This window comes from Muntiacus reevesi, chromosome 20, assembly GCF_963930625.1.
Source record: "Muntiacus reevesi chromosome 20, mMunRee1.1, whole genome shotgun sequence".
Lineage (NCBI taxonomy): Eukaryota > Metazoa > Chordata > Mammalia > Artiodactyla > Cervidae > Muntiacus > Muntiacus reevesi.
In genome coordinates, this window is record NC_089268.1 from 25485868 (window position 1) to 25503395 (window position 17528).

Sequence of the window (17528 nt, forward strand, 5' to 3'; positions counted from 1 at the left end):
TATCAGAAAATTTGTAATTCCTAATTTTCTATCACTAGTAAGTTTGGTTTTACTTAGTGAATTAACTGACTGGAACTTTTTCCCAGCCAAACTAAACATGTTTGAAATATCCAGTTAACATTTATTAATTTTAATTTCAAATTACAAAAGTAGTAAAAATATCAGATTGTCAAATATTCTAAAAGTAAACTTTTAAAAAGATAAAAGCTATTGCTTTTATCTGCCCATTCTCCTATTCTGGTTAGGTAACACACCTCTAATCTCAAGAAACCATCCTTTCTTGGTCACAGATTGTGTAGTCTTGGCGGGTCTGGAAAGTTGGTCCCACCTCTTGTTCCATCCCAGCCAATAAGACCACCACTTCTCTAGTCATAGCAGTAGCTTCAGTGATGGGCTTATGACTCAAACACAGTCAAAGCTAATCCTGAAGCTGCTGTTTAAGCTTTTCATTTCAGTTATTCACACAACATATACTTGTTGAAAGCCCACTATGAGTCCAGGCACTATTGGAGGGAATGAGGATATTGTCAATGAGAAAAAACAAAACAAAACTTGAAAATCCTTGCCCTCAGGATTATGCATTCTACTAGGGAAAACACTAGAATAAGTACAATATGTGACAAATAAACTGTATATGATATGCTAGAGAGTGTTAAAAGCTAAAGGGAAAACTCAGAGGGAGGGATGTGAAATTTTGATGAGGGGAATGTTACAATTTACTCAGGGGTATAATAGTCATTGGAAAAGAGCCATTTCTTCATCTGGAGCCACAGGAACCTATTTCTGCCTTCAGGAGGCAGATTGGAAAATGAAGGCAACTCAGGAGAAAGCAGAACCTAGAGCTGCAGAGAAACAAAGTCCTAATGACTTCACTGAAGCACCTGGACTCAGCTGTGCCTCAAGTTCTTTCAGTTATATGAGGCAATAATGGCCCTGATTTGGGGGGTTCGAATTGGGTTTTCTGTCACTTGCAACCAAAAAAGACCTGACAAATGCCAACACTTTCAGGTATATATAGAAACTTAAAGTAGCTTATAATGTGTTTCTAAGTGGGGTTCCTGCTGTACTTGGATTATCGAATAGCTAGAACTCATTTCTAATTAGCAGGATACATTCAAAGTAAACACCTAAAATCCTAAGACCTTAAAAACAGCATGTTCACTTTAACATTTTTAAAGTTCTTTAAAGTGTGCTTTATACTCTTACTGGAAGGAACCCTTTCTTATCCATTGTTCCAAGGTCACTCTGGCCCAGATCAAGCAATTACAAATTCTAAGTTATCTCAGCTAAGAATAAATTGAGATTTTTACCAGATATGCACATATAGAATAGTTGTATTTTGACTTTTTTGAAGGCTTACAAGGCAACAGAGAATATTTGTCTTACTTTTGTTGATGGTGTTGGTCATATTTTGAGAGACATACAGTTAAGGACCAATTCTCATGTGCTCTGAATAGAAAAGCAGTCATCAGTCACTGGCCATCCTGCATGCTGAGGGTTCTAAGGCCAGAACCACGCTGACCAACATTAACTTGACTGAGTAGTTACCCATCTGCCACAACATACTAGCTGATTAGAATCCCAGTGTTGGATTGAAGCGTGTGTAAATTTAAGGTTACAGAAAGCAGATTTTTTATATGTTTCTCATCCTTCTTCCTCTATTCTTCCTCTCACTTTGAGCTTACTTTCGCCACCCACCCCAAATCAAACAAAACACACACACACATAACAGCTTCTCTCCCTTTTAACCCAGCATCTCTTTGGAGCACCCTTGCACATACGTAGCAAACTGCCGAGCAGAGACTTCTGTTCCCTCAACCCAACCAAGAGGACCCAAGCTAGGGACAAAAGATGATAAGCATCCATATTTGTACTTGAGCCATGAACAGACAAGGAACGGACATTTCCTTGAGGCCTATTAAAGGAGGCTAATCTAATTCTACCATTGGAGCCATCACTGGATAGACCCCGCCTCAAGCTACATGAGACATCATTGGTCCATCTAGTCAAAGCTATGGGTTTTCCAGTAGTCACGTACAAATGTGAGAGTTGGACCATAAAGAAGGCTGAGCACCAAAGAATTGATAGTTTTGAACTGTGGTGCTGTAGAAGACTCTGAAGAGTTCCCTTGGACAGCAAGAAGATTCAACCAGTCAATCCTAAAGGAAATCAGCCCTGAATATTCATTGGAAGGACTGATGCTGAAGCTGAAGCTCCAATTCTTTGGCCACCTAATGCAAAGAGCCAACTCACATGAAAACCGTAATGCTGGGAAAGATTGAGGGCAGGAGGAGAAAGGAGCAACAGAGGATGAAATGGTTGAATGGCATCACCAATTGAATGGACATAAGTTTGAGCAAACTCCAGGAGATGGTGAAGGACAGGGAAGCCTGGCATGCTTCAGTCTATGGGATCACAAAGAGTCAGAAACGATTGAGAAACTGAACAACATGAACAGACAGGGTGCAGATTTTTCCTTGGGGCTTATTAAAGAAGGCTAATCTAATTCTTCCATTAGAGACATTCCTGGAGGGACCCCACTTCAAGCTACATGATCAACAAAGAGAGGAAATTCAAAGAAATTCTCAGTCATGGGGGTGAGTCATCAGCCTCATGAGCAGCCTTTTCCTTGCCTTCCCACAGAGGGAGGTCTGAGGCTATTTCTCTCCACTTCATCAAAGAAAAGGGGCTTCAAAGATATCAGTCTTTGAGATGCCTGTGAGAAAAGGAGACTGGCTTCTTTTTTCCCAGATTGGATGTCCACATTTACAGCAGCGTATGTGTGGGCTCCCCTTGCTTATCTGAACAGGCAAGAGGAGACTTAGAGCAAAAGGTTGTGAGTGGGACATCTGTGGTAGGGAAAGGTTTGTAAGTTTCCTCTGGATCAAGTAGCTTCTGGGAAACATAGCTTAATTTGAGCCACATTTCTGGTGGAAGCTAAGAGGACTGCAAACCCAGGTGGAGCTTCCACACTGGAAAACAGTGGGAAGGTTTTCTATAGGACTCCAATGATCAGTGTCAGGGAACGTTTAACAGGAGGATTCCTGTGTGCTGTTTTCTGTCTCTCAGAAATCCTCTGTTCCTTATCAGTTCCTGGTAACAGGAACAAGTGGAACGGCACGCTGTTCCCAGGACTGAGGTCATAGGATGAGACACATGCATGGATTTCCTTCAGTAAACATTCTCCTTACGACAAAACTGTTTAGTCACGACCCTTTTTCTTGAGATATGGATTGTCTTCTGACCTTATGACCATTGTTAATTCCTTGTTCCCTTGATAATGGTTGCTGTACATTTGGTTTTCTGATTTTTATCATTGTCGAAAGAAATTCCTTGTACAACCGTCTATATATACTCACAAAAAGATCATTAAAACACCCTTGCTCCACCGGAGACTTAGGTCCCCATGTCTTTCTTTTTCTCTCTCTCTCTCTCCCTCCGACTAATTCTCTAAAACAATAAAAACCTGCCAAACTCACTCTCCTGCCCAGACTTTCAAGACCTCTTCAAAAAGATGCCCTATGCCTCCATAAACAATACAAGCCCTGTCCTAAGACTTTATTGGTTCTCTACATAACCGAAAAAATATTAACTTCTTTCTCTTTCACTTTTTTATCGTTAACTCCAAACCACCAGGGTCTGGTCCATTAGAAGACCCCAACAATCAGAGAGACAGAATCAACAATCAACCCATATTATCCAGAGAGGATACAACTGCACAGTTCAGTTAAAAGCTAGTTAACCTCCTTGTTTCATCTTCAGCACCTGCCTCACTTCTTCTACCTGCCCCAGTACCAAGAGAATACAAAAAACAGATGGATCATATGGTAATTCTATTTTTTGTTTTCTGAGGCACTTTCATACTGTTTTCCATAGTTGTTGCACCAACTTACATTCCCACCAACAGTGTAGGAGGGATGTAAGCTATTATATATAGCATGGACAGACAACAAGCTCTTACTGTATAGAACTGCCTGCATGCATGCTGTCACTTGAGTCGTGTCCAACTCTTTTTCACCCCATGGGCTGTAGCCCACCAGGCTCCTCTGTCCATGGTATTTTCCCAGCAAGAATACTGGAGTGGATTGCCATTTTCCTCTTCAGGGATCTTCCCAACCCAGGAATCGAACCCACTTCTCCCATGTCTCCTGCATTGCAGATGAATTCTTCACTGCTGAGCCACTGGGGAAGCTTGCATAGCACACATAAGTATATTCAATACCCTATGATAAACCATATTGGAAAAGAATATAAAAAAGAGTGTGTGTGTGTGTGTGTGTGTATATATATATATATATATATGTACATATATATGTACATATATATGTATATATATAATTGAATCACTGTACAGCAGAAATTAACACAACACAGTAAATCAATAATATTTCAATTAAAAAAAGAAAAAGACGAGATGAGCTACTTGAGTCATTTTTATCACTATTTTCACAATAGAACTCTTTACTCCAGTGAAATATTATTTTAAAATAAATTTAAGCTAGACGTAAAAACAATGAGGCAATTGCTTGAGCAATTTAAACCTTTATAGCTTGATCCCCAAATAATTCATTATTTGCAGAACCTCTGAAGTTCCCTCAAGAAATGTTCAGATTTTGTGGAGTCTAGTGGGAAAACCACTGCCCTGGACACATGTGTCAGCTCCATGCACACAATATCATGCTTCCAGACAGCCTGATACACTTTAGCAACACAGTAAGCATGCCCATAGACTCATAAAAGACATGGAGTTTACATACAGATGTTTGGTATTTGAGAAGGGAAGTAAACTGTATTTAAACCTTCTTGTTTAGACCCCTTTTTCCTGTTTATTCCTATCATAGTCTCCTGTTCATAATGTTACACTGTTTCCTTCAACCATGTTCTCACATTCTTACTTTTCCCAGAAACTTCCATTTATATTTAATGCCTGATCTTGTAATTTCTTGAAAAGGACAAAGACAGAAGTCCATTCAAGGCCAGAAGACGGCTTTTTCTGCTGAGAAACTGTCAGCCAAATTTCTCAGGGAGGAACTGGAAATGAAGTGAGAGACATTGATAAATTTCCCTTCTGAACAATCAATAAAAGCCCACCATCCTGTTCAGCCTCCCACTGTGGAAGCAAGGGCCGTAATTACATTGTCAAAAATTCAAGTTGCCCAGGCTGACAGCGACCCCCTTGAAAAGTGACATGTGATTGGCACTTGGTCTGGGGTGGTGAACCTGGATTGGCAGACAGAGGGAGGGAGCAAAAGGTGAGAATGAAATTTCCTCATTGACAATAGCCCCCCAAAACTCCAAGCTGACACTCTTGAAGAATCTGCAGCCTTTAGCCATAGCAACATAGCAAAGCATACAGCCGACACAATTTCCTGAGTCATCTGATCACCAGAGATTCAGAAACCCAGAGGAAGAGAAAGGCACACTGGGCTGTGTGTGTGTGTGTGTGTGTGTGTGTGTGTGTGTGTGTGTGTGTGTGTGAGGGGTAGGGGCGGGGCAGCTGAGTATAGGAGTGTAAGAGAATTTTTCTACATTAAGAGCAAAACATGAAACACATGCTTTCAGCTCCTTCTTTCTTGGTGACAGCTAAACAACAAAGTTTGTTTGCTTAGCACTTTTAATCTATGATAAAAATTGACTAGAGCAGAAGGGTTACCAAGGGCAGCCATGAAGAATGAGATGGAATAGAGAAGGTGGGAAAGCCTACCACTGAAACACAGGCCCTTTGGTGTGATCCTCTAGAAGGAAATTTGCATCCATCAGTCAGGCCTCTTCCTGTTGGATGTTAGGAATAAAACACCTGAAAAAACCTCATTGGCAAAGCAGTGTTCTGCTTTTGCTTAGACTGGAACCCATGCAAATGGTTTCCAAGAAGCCTGCATTGTAATCATGCCCAGCCATGCTGTTTATCCACCGCTAGGAAGCAGCTGCACCACAAGAGATTAAAATCAAATTGTGTGTTCACTGAGTTTTGGAAACAGACCAAAGGTGCCTGGAAGCATTGCTCCTTCATGACCTCCAAAGTTAAAACTTCTCTCTTGCTATGATGAAAGGTAGACAAGAAAATGAATAAAGAGGGACTTCTCTGTTGGTCCAGTGTTTGAGTCTGCCTTGCAATTCAAGGGACAAGGGTTTGATCCCTGGTCAGGGAACTAAGATTCCACATGCCATGGAGCAACTAAGCCCTTGCACTGCCACTACTGAGCCACAACTAAAGAGTCCATGTGTGACAACAATCTCACGTGATGCACAAAGATTCTGTGTGCCACAACTGAGACCAGATGCAGTCAAATAAATAAGTAAACATTTTTAAAAAGAAAATATAATGAATAAGGAGAAAAATCTCCAAGCAGAGCTGGTTCCATGCCAAGTAGAAGTCCCCTCTTATCCTTGAAAGAAACTATGAGATCATTGGGGCTTCCCAGGTAGTGCAGGGGTAAAGAATTCACCTGCCAGTGCAGAGACACAAGACATGCAGCTCTATCCCTGGGTCAGGAAGATCCCTTGGAGTGGGTAATGGCAACCCATTTTAGTATTCTTGCCTGAGTGAAATCCCATTGATAGAGGAGACTAGTAGGCCACAGTCCTTGGGGTCCCAAAGAGTCAGACATGACTGAGAGACTAAGATTCCACATGCCATGGAGCAACTAAGCCCTTGCACACATGCACATGCACACACAGACACACAGACACACAGACACACACACACACACACACACATACACACATATGCACGTGAGATGATTGTACAGGGGACTCACTGCTTTTGGGGGAAAATATTATCAGAACAGCCGTAACTAACAGTGCTGCAGTGTTACCGTGTGCTAGATACTTTGGACCAGTTCATAAGCAGTAAGTCTACAAGGCAGAAACTGTGTTTTCCTGGTTTTATAGAGATTGATTTGCCCAAGGTCATACTTGATAAGTGGCAGAACTGGATTGATTTCTGATTCCCAAACTTAAATGAACCACTAAAAACAGCCTTTCTCCACGTGCATTCAGTGGGCTCCCTGAATCAAATCACCTGATGGTCCCACTGAAAAGCACATTCTTGGGCCCATGCCAAGCCCACAGACTCAGATTCTGGAAGAGAGATCCAGAAACCTCAATTTTCAGAATCTTCCCAAGAAGCGTCTTCATGCGCGAAGGTTGGTGGCTCTTCTCCCTACAGCATCCTGGAAAGCTGAGTGAAGTGGGGTCTTTAGGGACCTGCTGGGGGCAAAGCAGTGAATCAAGTTGCTCACTTTTCTGCATACTTGACAGCAAAAGATAATTAGTTTTCCCCTAAAGCCTCGTGTCACCAGGTCTACCTCTGGCCCTGGGAAAAGGCGAGTGAAATTACGTAACGATTTTAACCATGATATGGCACCACGCTGCCAGAGGGGATGTCTGTTTGAGACCTCAGGTGGTGAGGGAGAGAGAAGAGAGAGGACTGACAGACCACAGGCTGTGACTGGGGATCCTTCTCACCCAGTGGCTCAGCTCTGTTCTACACACTATTTCTTCCAAATGAATGAGACACAGCAGCATCAACTCAATCAGGAAAACAGCTTGATTTTGCCTGTGTTCCTGTGCAAAAACTTTGCTTCATGAGAGATCATATTCATGCCTGCATCGGTAGGACTGTGGGGAAAGGGATAAGACAGCTGTTGATCACACCCTAACCCTGGGAATACAGGAAAGAAGAGGAGGAGGAAAAGGAGGGAGGGGAAGAGGGTTGGGAAAGGAGAGGAGGAAAAGGAGAGAAGAAGATGGAAGTGAGGGAAGCAGAGGAGAGGAGGTGCCTGCACTTTCAGTGTCCGGTAACATCACCAGGATAAGGCAGCAACACTTTTGAAATTTTCAGGATTCTCAAAACACATTAGAGGCATCTACTTTGCTTTAATTGCCCCGTATATTAATTATAAGCAATGGTCCTAGGGATTTTCTTAACTTGACATCTATTAAAACACAGAGGTTAGAGGCACAGAGTGCATTTACAATATAAGCACATAAAGGTGTATTTGTACAGTCTTTCTCTGACCCTTCATAATAGAACGTGAGAAAGAGGCATTGGAATGAAAGAATTCAAATAAGAGAATTGGGAGAGTTGCATCCTTCTTCAGGTGAATTTCCACTTCAGGCAAGAGTTATGCCATCTGCATCTCATAGGACAATGGCTCTCAAACCAACAGACACTTCTGAAGTTTTAGGATCCTTCAGGATCAGGCTGGTTGAAATACTGATCTGTGCCTTTTTCTCAAGGGTAAACAGCCACACACTGGGTTGGTGGTCTAAGTGGCTGTTAGATTAGAACAACCATTGGAGACCATCACTGTTGTGTAAACAGACAGAAGCCCCTCATGGATCCAGGCTATAAGATCAATATAAGTGTTTGCTGACGAAAATGGGGGAACAAAGGTACTGCTTAGAAGTAGAATACAAGAATCAATATTGTAGGTGTTTTGAATTTCTGTCTAGATAATTGTGGGCTTTTCAACCTCACAAAATTTACTCCCAGTGTGTCTCTCTCTGGCTGGTCCCTGGTCAGCATTTAAAAAATGCTTGATGATAAGATCCCACTTCTACTCACAGTAAGTTGAAAAAAGGCAGTAGAGGGCTTTTAGTAGACAATGATTTAGGGCCACAATTTTTAATGGACAAATCGTTGATGTCACAAAAAAGACTGACTCCTCAGCATAGCCACATGCCATGTCTAGAACAATTACCCTATGAGAAGTAGCAGGGTCCTGTTTTGTTATGTCAGCACAGATATTCCAATGTAGAGGATACCACATATTCTCTCTAGAAATCCAAATTGGGTCACTATCTGGTGCCTGCATTTTTTATCTGCCTTTGGCTCATGTTATATAATAAAATGTTTATCAGTATCCACTGAAAGACACTCCACACTCATCATGTTATACTTACATTTTCTAGTTGATGCTAAGGGTTATCCTGGCACACAAAGTAATTTCCTGAATCTCAAGGAAAATAAAAATGCCTGTTTTGCAAAGTGCAATGAGGTCATCAAAAGGCAAACAAAATTGTAGCAGAAACACACTATAACCTAATATCTGTTTTTCCCCAGGAATCTATAAACACCAACTCACCTGTAACAGGATTTGAGGGAGAACCCCAACTGAACCCTGTTCCCAGGAGGGGAAAACAGCAAGAACAACAAGCTTATCTGTTTGGTCTGTGATGCCACCAGTGTACACAGCCGCCTGTGTAGGCTAAGTAACAGTAAGCAACCCTATTGGTCAGTTTTCACTAGGTTAAGCCACAGTTACAAATAGAAATTTCAGTCATTCATGAAAACAAATGTATTCCTCACTCACACCAACAGAAGCAGTAGGTCACGTGCAGCTGTGCCCAAGCTTAAGGGCCTGCCCCTATCCCCATAGGAGATGGTGTATTCTCAAGCAGAAGGAATACAGAAAAACATTCAAAGTATTACACTGGTTCTTAAAACTTTGATTTGACCATGAAGTATATCATTTCTGCTCACATTCCATTGACCAAAGCAAGTCCAAACTGAAGCCTACTTTCACTGGGACAAGGAAATATGGTCTACCCACAGGGAGGCACTGAAAGTCACCTGACAGAGAGAAGAGGCGTATAATCCTCTTGCAGAGAGGGAAGCGAATAACTGACAACCATAGTATACTCTGTGGTGAGTAGCATCACGATTAATATTCCTTATTTAATGGTATAGATGGACTTATTTGCAAAGCAGAAATAGAGGCACAGATGTAGAGAACAAATGTGTGGATATCAAGGGGACGGATGAATTGGGAGATTGGGACTGACTTATATACACTCTTGATACTATGTATAAAATAGATAACTAGTGTAAAACAGATAACTAATGAGAACCAACTGTATAGCACAGGGAACTGTACTCAGTGCTCTGTAGTAACCTAAATAGGAAGGAAATCCAAAAGAGAGGGCATGTGTGTATACATATAGCTGATTTACTTTCTACACAGCAGACACTGACACAACATTGTAAAACAAATACTCCAGTAAAATAACAATAATAATAAATATTCCGTATTTAAGGAAACAGTGCTCATGCTCTAATTCACTTTGTTGCCTCAGCAACTAACAGCCAAAGAAATGTAAGTAGTTTTAGCCATTTTCCCCATTGTCTGTACCTTGGCTAGACAAAGCTCTACCTCAATTCCTCTGGCCAGTTACCTCACTCACCATGAAGGGAAAGAGTTCCATTCCTCACAGCCAGGAACTTGACTCCATATGGGAAGAAGCAGGCAGAGTAGGAGCTCCCATAGAGTTTGATCCGAGCTTTGCCTTGGAACGGCTTGTCCTTTGATCCAATACGGAGTTCTCCACCGTCAGAAACAAGGATGGAGTGTGTCCTGAGTTCGATGGGTCCCAGGTCCAGGAAGATCAACTTCCCTCCTAAGAGCCACAGAAAGACACTTAGTCTCTGGGAAGATTAGGCTCACCTTCTTTTGATAGTTATAATGTCTTATGAAACCTTCTTCATTTATATAATTCTGCTGAAATTTAGATTTATCTCGCCTTCTTTCCTAGAAGCACAGTTGACATCAAGGAGCACAGTATTACTAAGTCAGCTTAGGTTAGCTATCACAATTCACAGCAGCTTTATTTATAGTGTTTTTAGTCACAATAACCTTAATGCCTAGAAATTTAGGAGTGATTAAATAAGTAATGAGAAGATCACCGTTTTCACCACGTAATAGCAGCTTAGAAAATTAAGTTTAAAAAAACAGGGAAACAGTAAACAAGAAATAGGAATAGAAGAAAATAACACCACAATTATAAGACATGGTAAAAGGAAGTGTAATTAGGTGGCATTATGAAATTTTTTGCACTTTAGCTGACCAACATTCATTATCCTTTTCTTTGGGTATGCTCAGTCTCTCAGTTGTGTCTGACTCTTTCCAGCCCCATGAACTGTAGTCCACCAGACTCCTCTGCCCAAGGAATTTTCCAGGCAAGAATACTGGGGTAGAGTGCCATTTCCTACTCTATTTCTTTGGATAAGAGACCCTAAGTTCCACAGGGAATTATTTTGCTCCATTGAACAGAGCTGAGTGGGACTGCCAGTCATGGTGCCTTTTCCTACCATCAACTCTATCATGTACACAGGCTTCTCAAGGAAATCTGGAACCAAAGGAAAGGAAAGCCAAAGCCAAATGGAAATATATGATTCTTAGTAATTCCAGTGTTTGTATCTTAACAAGCCTGAGAAGAGTCCCTGTTTCTGAGACCCTAACCTGCCAAGCCCCTCCAAAAGGCCAGCTCTTTCCAACACCTCAGCCTCTGTTGTTCTCATGTCCCTTTTTTCAAAAATGGCAAACTGATCACACTCTAAGGTGACTGACCTAAGAAGCAACTCTCCTTTGGTGACCTAGAGGCTTGATATTTAAATAGCACCACAATCCTTGCCAGTCTTCCAAAGGGCCTGCTGGCAATTCTGATTTTAAAGTCTGACTTTAATTTCCCTTCCATTGTCATTAAAACGACAAGCATAATCATTAGAAATGCAGTAATGAGTCCCATGTCAAGGAATTGATGCTTTCGAACTGTGGTGCTGGCGAAGACTCTTAACAGTCCCTTGGCAAGGAAGGAGATCAAACCAGTCAATCCTAAAGAAAATCAACTCTGAATATTCATTGGAAGGACTGATGCTGAAGCTGAAGCTCCAGTGCTTTGGCCACCTGATCTGACTCACTGGAAAAGACCCTGATGCTGTGAAAGATTGAAGGCAGGAGAAGAGGATGACAGAGAATGAAATGGGTTGGATGGCATCACCAACTCAATGGACATGAGTTTGAGCAAATTCCAGGAGATAGTGAAGGACAGGAAAGCCTGGCATGCTGAAGTCCATAGGGTCACAAAGAGTTGGACACAACTGAATGACTGAACAACAATAAATGAATCCTGCTGTGAACAAGAGGGAAGAAATGTGACCTGTGGTGCAGGCCACCTTCTTGCATTCACTAGAACATTTTCACTCACAGCCATGTGTCATTAATGTCCCAAATCTTCAACTAGTGGAACATGGGTTGAACAACGGGTCCAACAATGGGTCACACCATCATCAATAGTCAGGAAATCTGAACTGAGATGAACCATGATGGAGACAGTGTATTTAATCAGATACCTGTCCCCACTCTACTATTGACCTCTGAATGACCCTCAGTAAGTGTCACAAAATTGCTGGGTCTTGGACTTCTCAGTTTCCAAATCTGTCCCACTCGGTGCCAAGGGATGGTCTGTTTGCTCCTCAGTGACACGTGGAACAGAGTTATGCATCCACTGAGGCTCCTTCTGTCTCTAGAACATTTGACATCTACATCCACAAAGAACACAGTCAGGTGTGCATTGGACACTGATGGAGACGTGGACCTCTTGTTCTCCAGATACCACCTACACTGCAAGGAACTTTGAATGTCACTTGAGAAAGAGTACCTGAACAGTGAGGAATTCAAATGAGATGATGGGGAAAACAAGGGAACTGACATGTATTAAGCACATATCCTATGCCAATATCTTTAGAGATATTGTCTGAAACAACCTTTCCAAACAAGCCTAGGAGGTCATCATGCTCCATATTTCAGAGCAGATAGTGGGCTGGGGGAAGCAGAGTGAGCACTAGAACCCAGGACCACCTGACAGAGACACTCATGTTCTATCCACTTTGCAAATCCTACCAGGTAGCTTTTTCATTAATTAGGAAATACTTTTCGTTAATTATCTCATTAATTTCATTTTTTATCATAGTTACTTTTAAGAAAAAAGACATGTTACTTAAATACGTAAGTTTGCCTATGGCTTGTTTACATGAGGTTTATTTTAATTTTATTAATGCAGATACACCTAACCTCATTCTGAAAAGGATTTGAGGCAGATTACAAGGATGAGTGGGTAAATTTATAAATCGGGAATTTGTCCCTTGTACTATCAAGCAAAATATTAAATATTCTGAGGAAAATTGATAGAAATTTGAAAAAGTCATTTACTGATGGGAGCTAATAATAATGCTAATGAAGGGAGAAAAGCTCAGCCCCCCAAAAATAATTTGCATTGGCAAGAGTACTATAAGTATTAGTTAATGTGATTAGTTAATGTGATTCCCTGCAGAAAAGCCTTTCTTCTTTAATTTATCAGTGGCAAGTATATATAAGGAAATCTAGGTAAATAGGGAAGAAAGTTTGTTATGAAATTTGGGACTTCCCAAGTGGCATTAGTGGTAAAGAATCCGTCTGCCAATGCAGGAGACACAAGAAACTGGGTTTGATCCCTGGGTCAGGTAGATCCCCTGGAGTAGGAAATGGCACTTTGTGCCAGTATTCTAGCCTGGAAAATTCCATGGGCAGAGAAGCGTGGTGGACTAAGAGTCAGACGTGACTAAACACACATTTGTTGTGGAATTCAGCTAATTTTGGTTGAAATAATTGTATGCGATAACCAAGGTAAAAGCGTCTTGGTGTGAAAAAACAGGAAGTTTACATTCAATCTACCTCAGTGCCAAGGCACCAAGTATTTCGTTGCACACTTTATTAGCTTAAGACAAATATATACTGAGCTGCTTTAAAGTAGAGTTACTTGAATATGGGAGGGAAGTGGGAGGACTTTATTTCTCCACTTTATAGAGCTTGACCCCATTTCTGAAAGCTGAAATAAAGAGCAGGGCTCAAATCAGCCTTTGGCTCTGACCCTGACACTGCTTGTTATGCTTGTTCATGAAAGCTGAGTGCATCCCACGAGTGACCTTGGGTAATTTTATAAAAATCAATCAACCATCATTATTGTTACTTCCCCTCCAAAATAAATAAATGTACACAACTTTTTACATGTAATCATTTGTTTCCATTAAACGTCTCTTTTATTTCTTTTAAAGGGAAGTAAAAGAGACTTTTAGCAGCTAGTGAATGTTTGCAAAGTACATCAAAACCTACTTTGGGCTAACCCCACAATTAGCCATCTTCTGTAATAACCACAAAATGATTTGGTGTGCATGAGTGTGTTTTAAAGAAAAACAAATACACAGTTGTAGCTATTTTCCCCATTACAGAAAACACTTAGAGTATAAATATTATACCATACAAGAATATACTCATCAAGGACTTCCTTGGCAGTCCAGTGGTTAAGACTCTTGAGATTTCACTGGATGGGGGTGCCTGTTCAATCCCTGGTTGGGGGGCTAGGGGGCTTCCCTGGTGACTCAAATTATAAAGAATCTGCCTGCAATGCAGAAGACTCGGGTTCAATCCCTGGGTCAGGAAGATCCCCTGGAGAAGGGAATGACTACCCACTCCAGTATTCTTGCCTGGAGAATTCCATGGACAGAGGAGCCTGGTGGGCGACAGTCAATGGCGTCACAAAGAGTCGGACATGACTGAGTGACTAACGCATGGGGAACTAGGATCCCACATGGCACCGGAAAAGAACTGGCTATATCTTCTATCCCAATTCTTCTCCTGTTGTCTCTGTGGAACCCTCCCCAGTTGGGCTTTGCTTGGTCCTATCGGGGTCCCAAGTGGCAATCACACTGCTGAATCCAAGGCTGCATGCTCAGTGCTCACCTTTGCTGAGCACCCACGGCATCTGGCAGGCTTGCTCAGTCCTTCCTTGCTGCTCCATCCCCCAGCCGCCCACTTCTGTGCTCTCCTGGATCCCTCCCCACTCCCAGTCTCTCCTCCCGGACTCCTCTGCCTGATTCCTCCTGATTGTCCCAACCACTAACACTTGGAATGTCACAAGACTCAGTCCCTTGATCACTTTTCCAGTCATTCTATGAATACGGCCTTGCTTTTCTCACCTTGTCTTAAGGTTTCAAACTCCATCATACACTAAATGCCGATGGCTCCCACATGACTCCCAAGGCCCACTTCTGCCCTCAGTTCAAGATTCGTAGACCCATCTGTTTCTTGGTATCTCTATATGGATGTTTCAGTTTTCTTGACTCAGAACATCCGAAAAGTGAGCTCCTTGTCTTGCCCCGTTTCCACAAATGGCAACTCCACCCCTCCCGTTGCTCAGTTTGAAAGTCCTGAAGGCAACGTTTACTCTCTCACACACCACAACTGAGGCTCCAAGAAAACTTGTGCATTCTTCCTTCCTAACATCCCTGTGATCCAGCCCCTTCTCACCACTTGCATATCCATCACTGGGGTCTAAGTCACATCTCATCTCCAAGTAACCGTAAAGCCTCAGCTCTTTGCTCTGCCTCTGCCCCAACCCTAGGGTCTACTCTCAAAACAACAATGTGATTTTTAATGTAAATGTCATCACATCACCTCTCTGCTGGAAATTCTCCAACAGCTCCCACTACACACAGAGTCAAATCCCACCAAACCCAGCAGGGCTGGCCCTCTCCGGCCCCCTCTCCCTGTCTCTTCCCCCCAGCTCACAGTCCTCTGCCACTCCAACTCTCGCTCGCCTGAAGCACAGCCTCTGCCCTCACTGTGTGCAAATCCCCCAACCATCACAAACCACCGCCCAGCTCCTGATCCTCCTCCCCTGCTGCATCGTTCTCCATGTAGCTCAGAAAATCTAACACAAAATACAATATGACTGTTTTCTTTATGAATATAAACTCCAAGAGAGCGAGAATTTGGGTGTATTTAATTCGCAGCTACAGCCCCCGTACCTAGAACAGTGCCTGTCATACGGGGAGCTTGGAAAGCAGTCACTAAATACTTGTGAGATAAATAGGAGTTGAAGTTATAGAAAAGAATGAGGTCTCTCTAGGCAGACATGTAGAGTGAGAGCAGAAGAGAGACAAGACAATCAACTAGTATTTACAGATTAGACTAAAGAGGGGAAGTAGAATGATTCTTTCGGGTGAGTCAGTGAAACAAGTGAACTGGAGAGGAGTCAAAAGATTGGGGTGGGTTCCTGGAAGAGCTTTAAGAACTAGGAAGGTGGCAGATGACAATGGCAAACTTAGTGTCATTCTGAGGAGGATCTGAGGGAAAAGGGTGCAGAGAAAGAGTATACTTGGTTAGGACACATGTGCCAGGTAATGAATGAACTTGGGAGAATGATTCCCATTTTAAGCAGAAGGAAACCCAGAGATGTATGGAGGCAAGATGCAGGGAGAAATCTGACAATCCCCAATTCATTAGATCAATCTGTATCACCAAACTAGATTATTCACGTACTCAAAGCTTGAACTAACTAAATTTTCAGGTGTAAATTATCCAGTTTGCTTATCCACATGGATGAGCCTCCATTCAGCTTTTTGTGTCAACTCTGAATAATTCCTTCAAAATTGTAGCATCCCGTATTGTGTTACCTTTCCAGTTATTCCACAGTGGGAGCCTATGGAATTCTCTTCCCCTGGAGAATTAGAGATAATCGTACATTCAGGATGGATGGATGGGTCCTGCTCTCCCTGGATAAGAATGGTGGACTGAGTGATGAGGCAGAGCTGGGGTACCCTGCCGCACCCTATTGTACCCTTCAGGACTCTGTTGCTATGCAGGTAGGTGTCAGAAGAAGGTGAGGAGGAAGAGAAGGCCAGCATTCAGAGAAGGCATCCACAGCCCAGAGCCTGCATTCTGATGGGGATGCACACAGCTTCCTTTGTTGGCGAGATCCGGATTAGGCTTGTGCCTGATCCACTGGAGCAGAGCCTGGAAGCCTTCGAGGTGGGCTTGTCCCCGGCCAGAGAGGCGGAAAATCAATTTGGCTGGCAAACGAGAGCCCCCAAGAGCTCAGTGCACGCTCCATAATCCTATCCACTAGCAGCTCAGGAAATAGATGCCGGGGCTCTCACATATTCATGGGGGAGGTGAGGCATAAATCAGGCTTTAAGGATTGGGGGCAAAGGCAATGGACTCTCTGGCTGGCTACTAATTAATCAAGCACAGAACACCTCAACCTAGCAACCTGGGAGTCTCTCTCTCACATACACACACACACACACACACACACACAAACACACACACACACACACATACACAGAGGCTGCTGCTTTTCCAGAGTCTTTTTTTCATTTCAATTAAAATAGATATCGGAGGAAATTCTCCCCTTTAGCTGATGCTGCTTATGCATCCCCCTGTTCTTCCTTTAATTAAAAAACATGCTTATTGCAATACTTGCCAGAATCACTTTAACGGTATTTTAATTGTAATGTCTCTGCCTGATTAAAAAAAGAAAATATGAACCAGAAAGTGTTTACAAAAATGTTCTCAGGATGCAGAAAGAGAATCACACACCTCCTTGAATGGGTGCCACATACTAATTCCTTAATTAGCCTGGCACTGCTAGTCAAATGGGCAATGTGGAGGAGAAAACACATCGGAAATAAGATCACTGACACAGAGCCATGAAACAATAGCAGTTGGGAGAATCACTTTCATCAGCTCAGATTTTCCTGGTAGGAGAGACAAGTGCATCCAACTAAAATTCCACATTCAGGACAGGCACATTCAATGCAGCCAGCAAGATTTCCACTGCCCTTTGCAAAGGGTCGCATAGCCTTTGGGAAAAGAGTAGCTGGACCAGGGTAGTTGGTGTCCAGTCCTGACAATCCTATATGGCTTCCT

The 17528-nt window shown here is 42.4% G+C and overlaps 1 protein-coding gene across 11 annotated transcripts in view; it reads right to left on the reverse strand.

The window, feature by feature from the left end:
• PKHD1 (PKHD1 ciliary IPT domain containing fibrocystin/polyductin) overlaps positions 1-17528 on the reverse strand; it is a 432300-nt gene that overhangs the window by 275138 nt on the left and 139634 nt on the right. For all 11 annotated transcript variants that reach the window (XR_010660007.1, XM_065912087.1, XM_065912089.1 and 8 more), the window contains exon 37: positions 10189-10401. Coding sequence is in view for 10 of the 11 variants with exons in the window: in XM_065912087.1 (XP_065768159.1) it covers positions 10189-10401 (213 nt within the window). In the remaining variant the exon portion in view is untranslated. The remainder of the gene's footprint in view (positions 1-10188; positions 10402-17528) is intronic.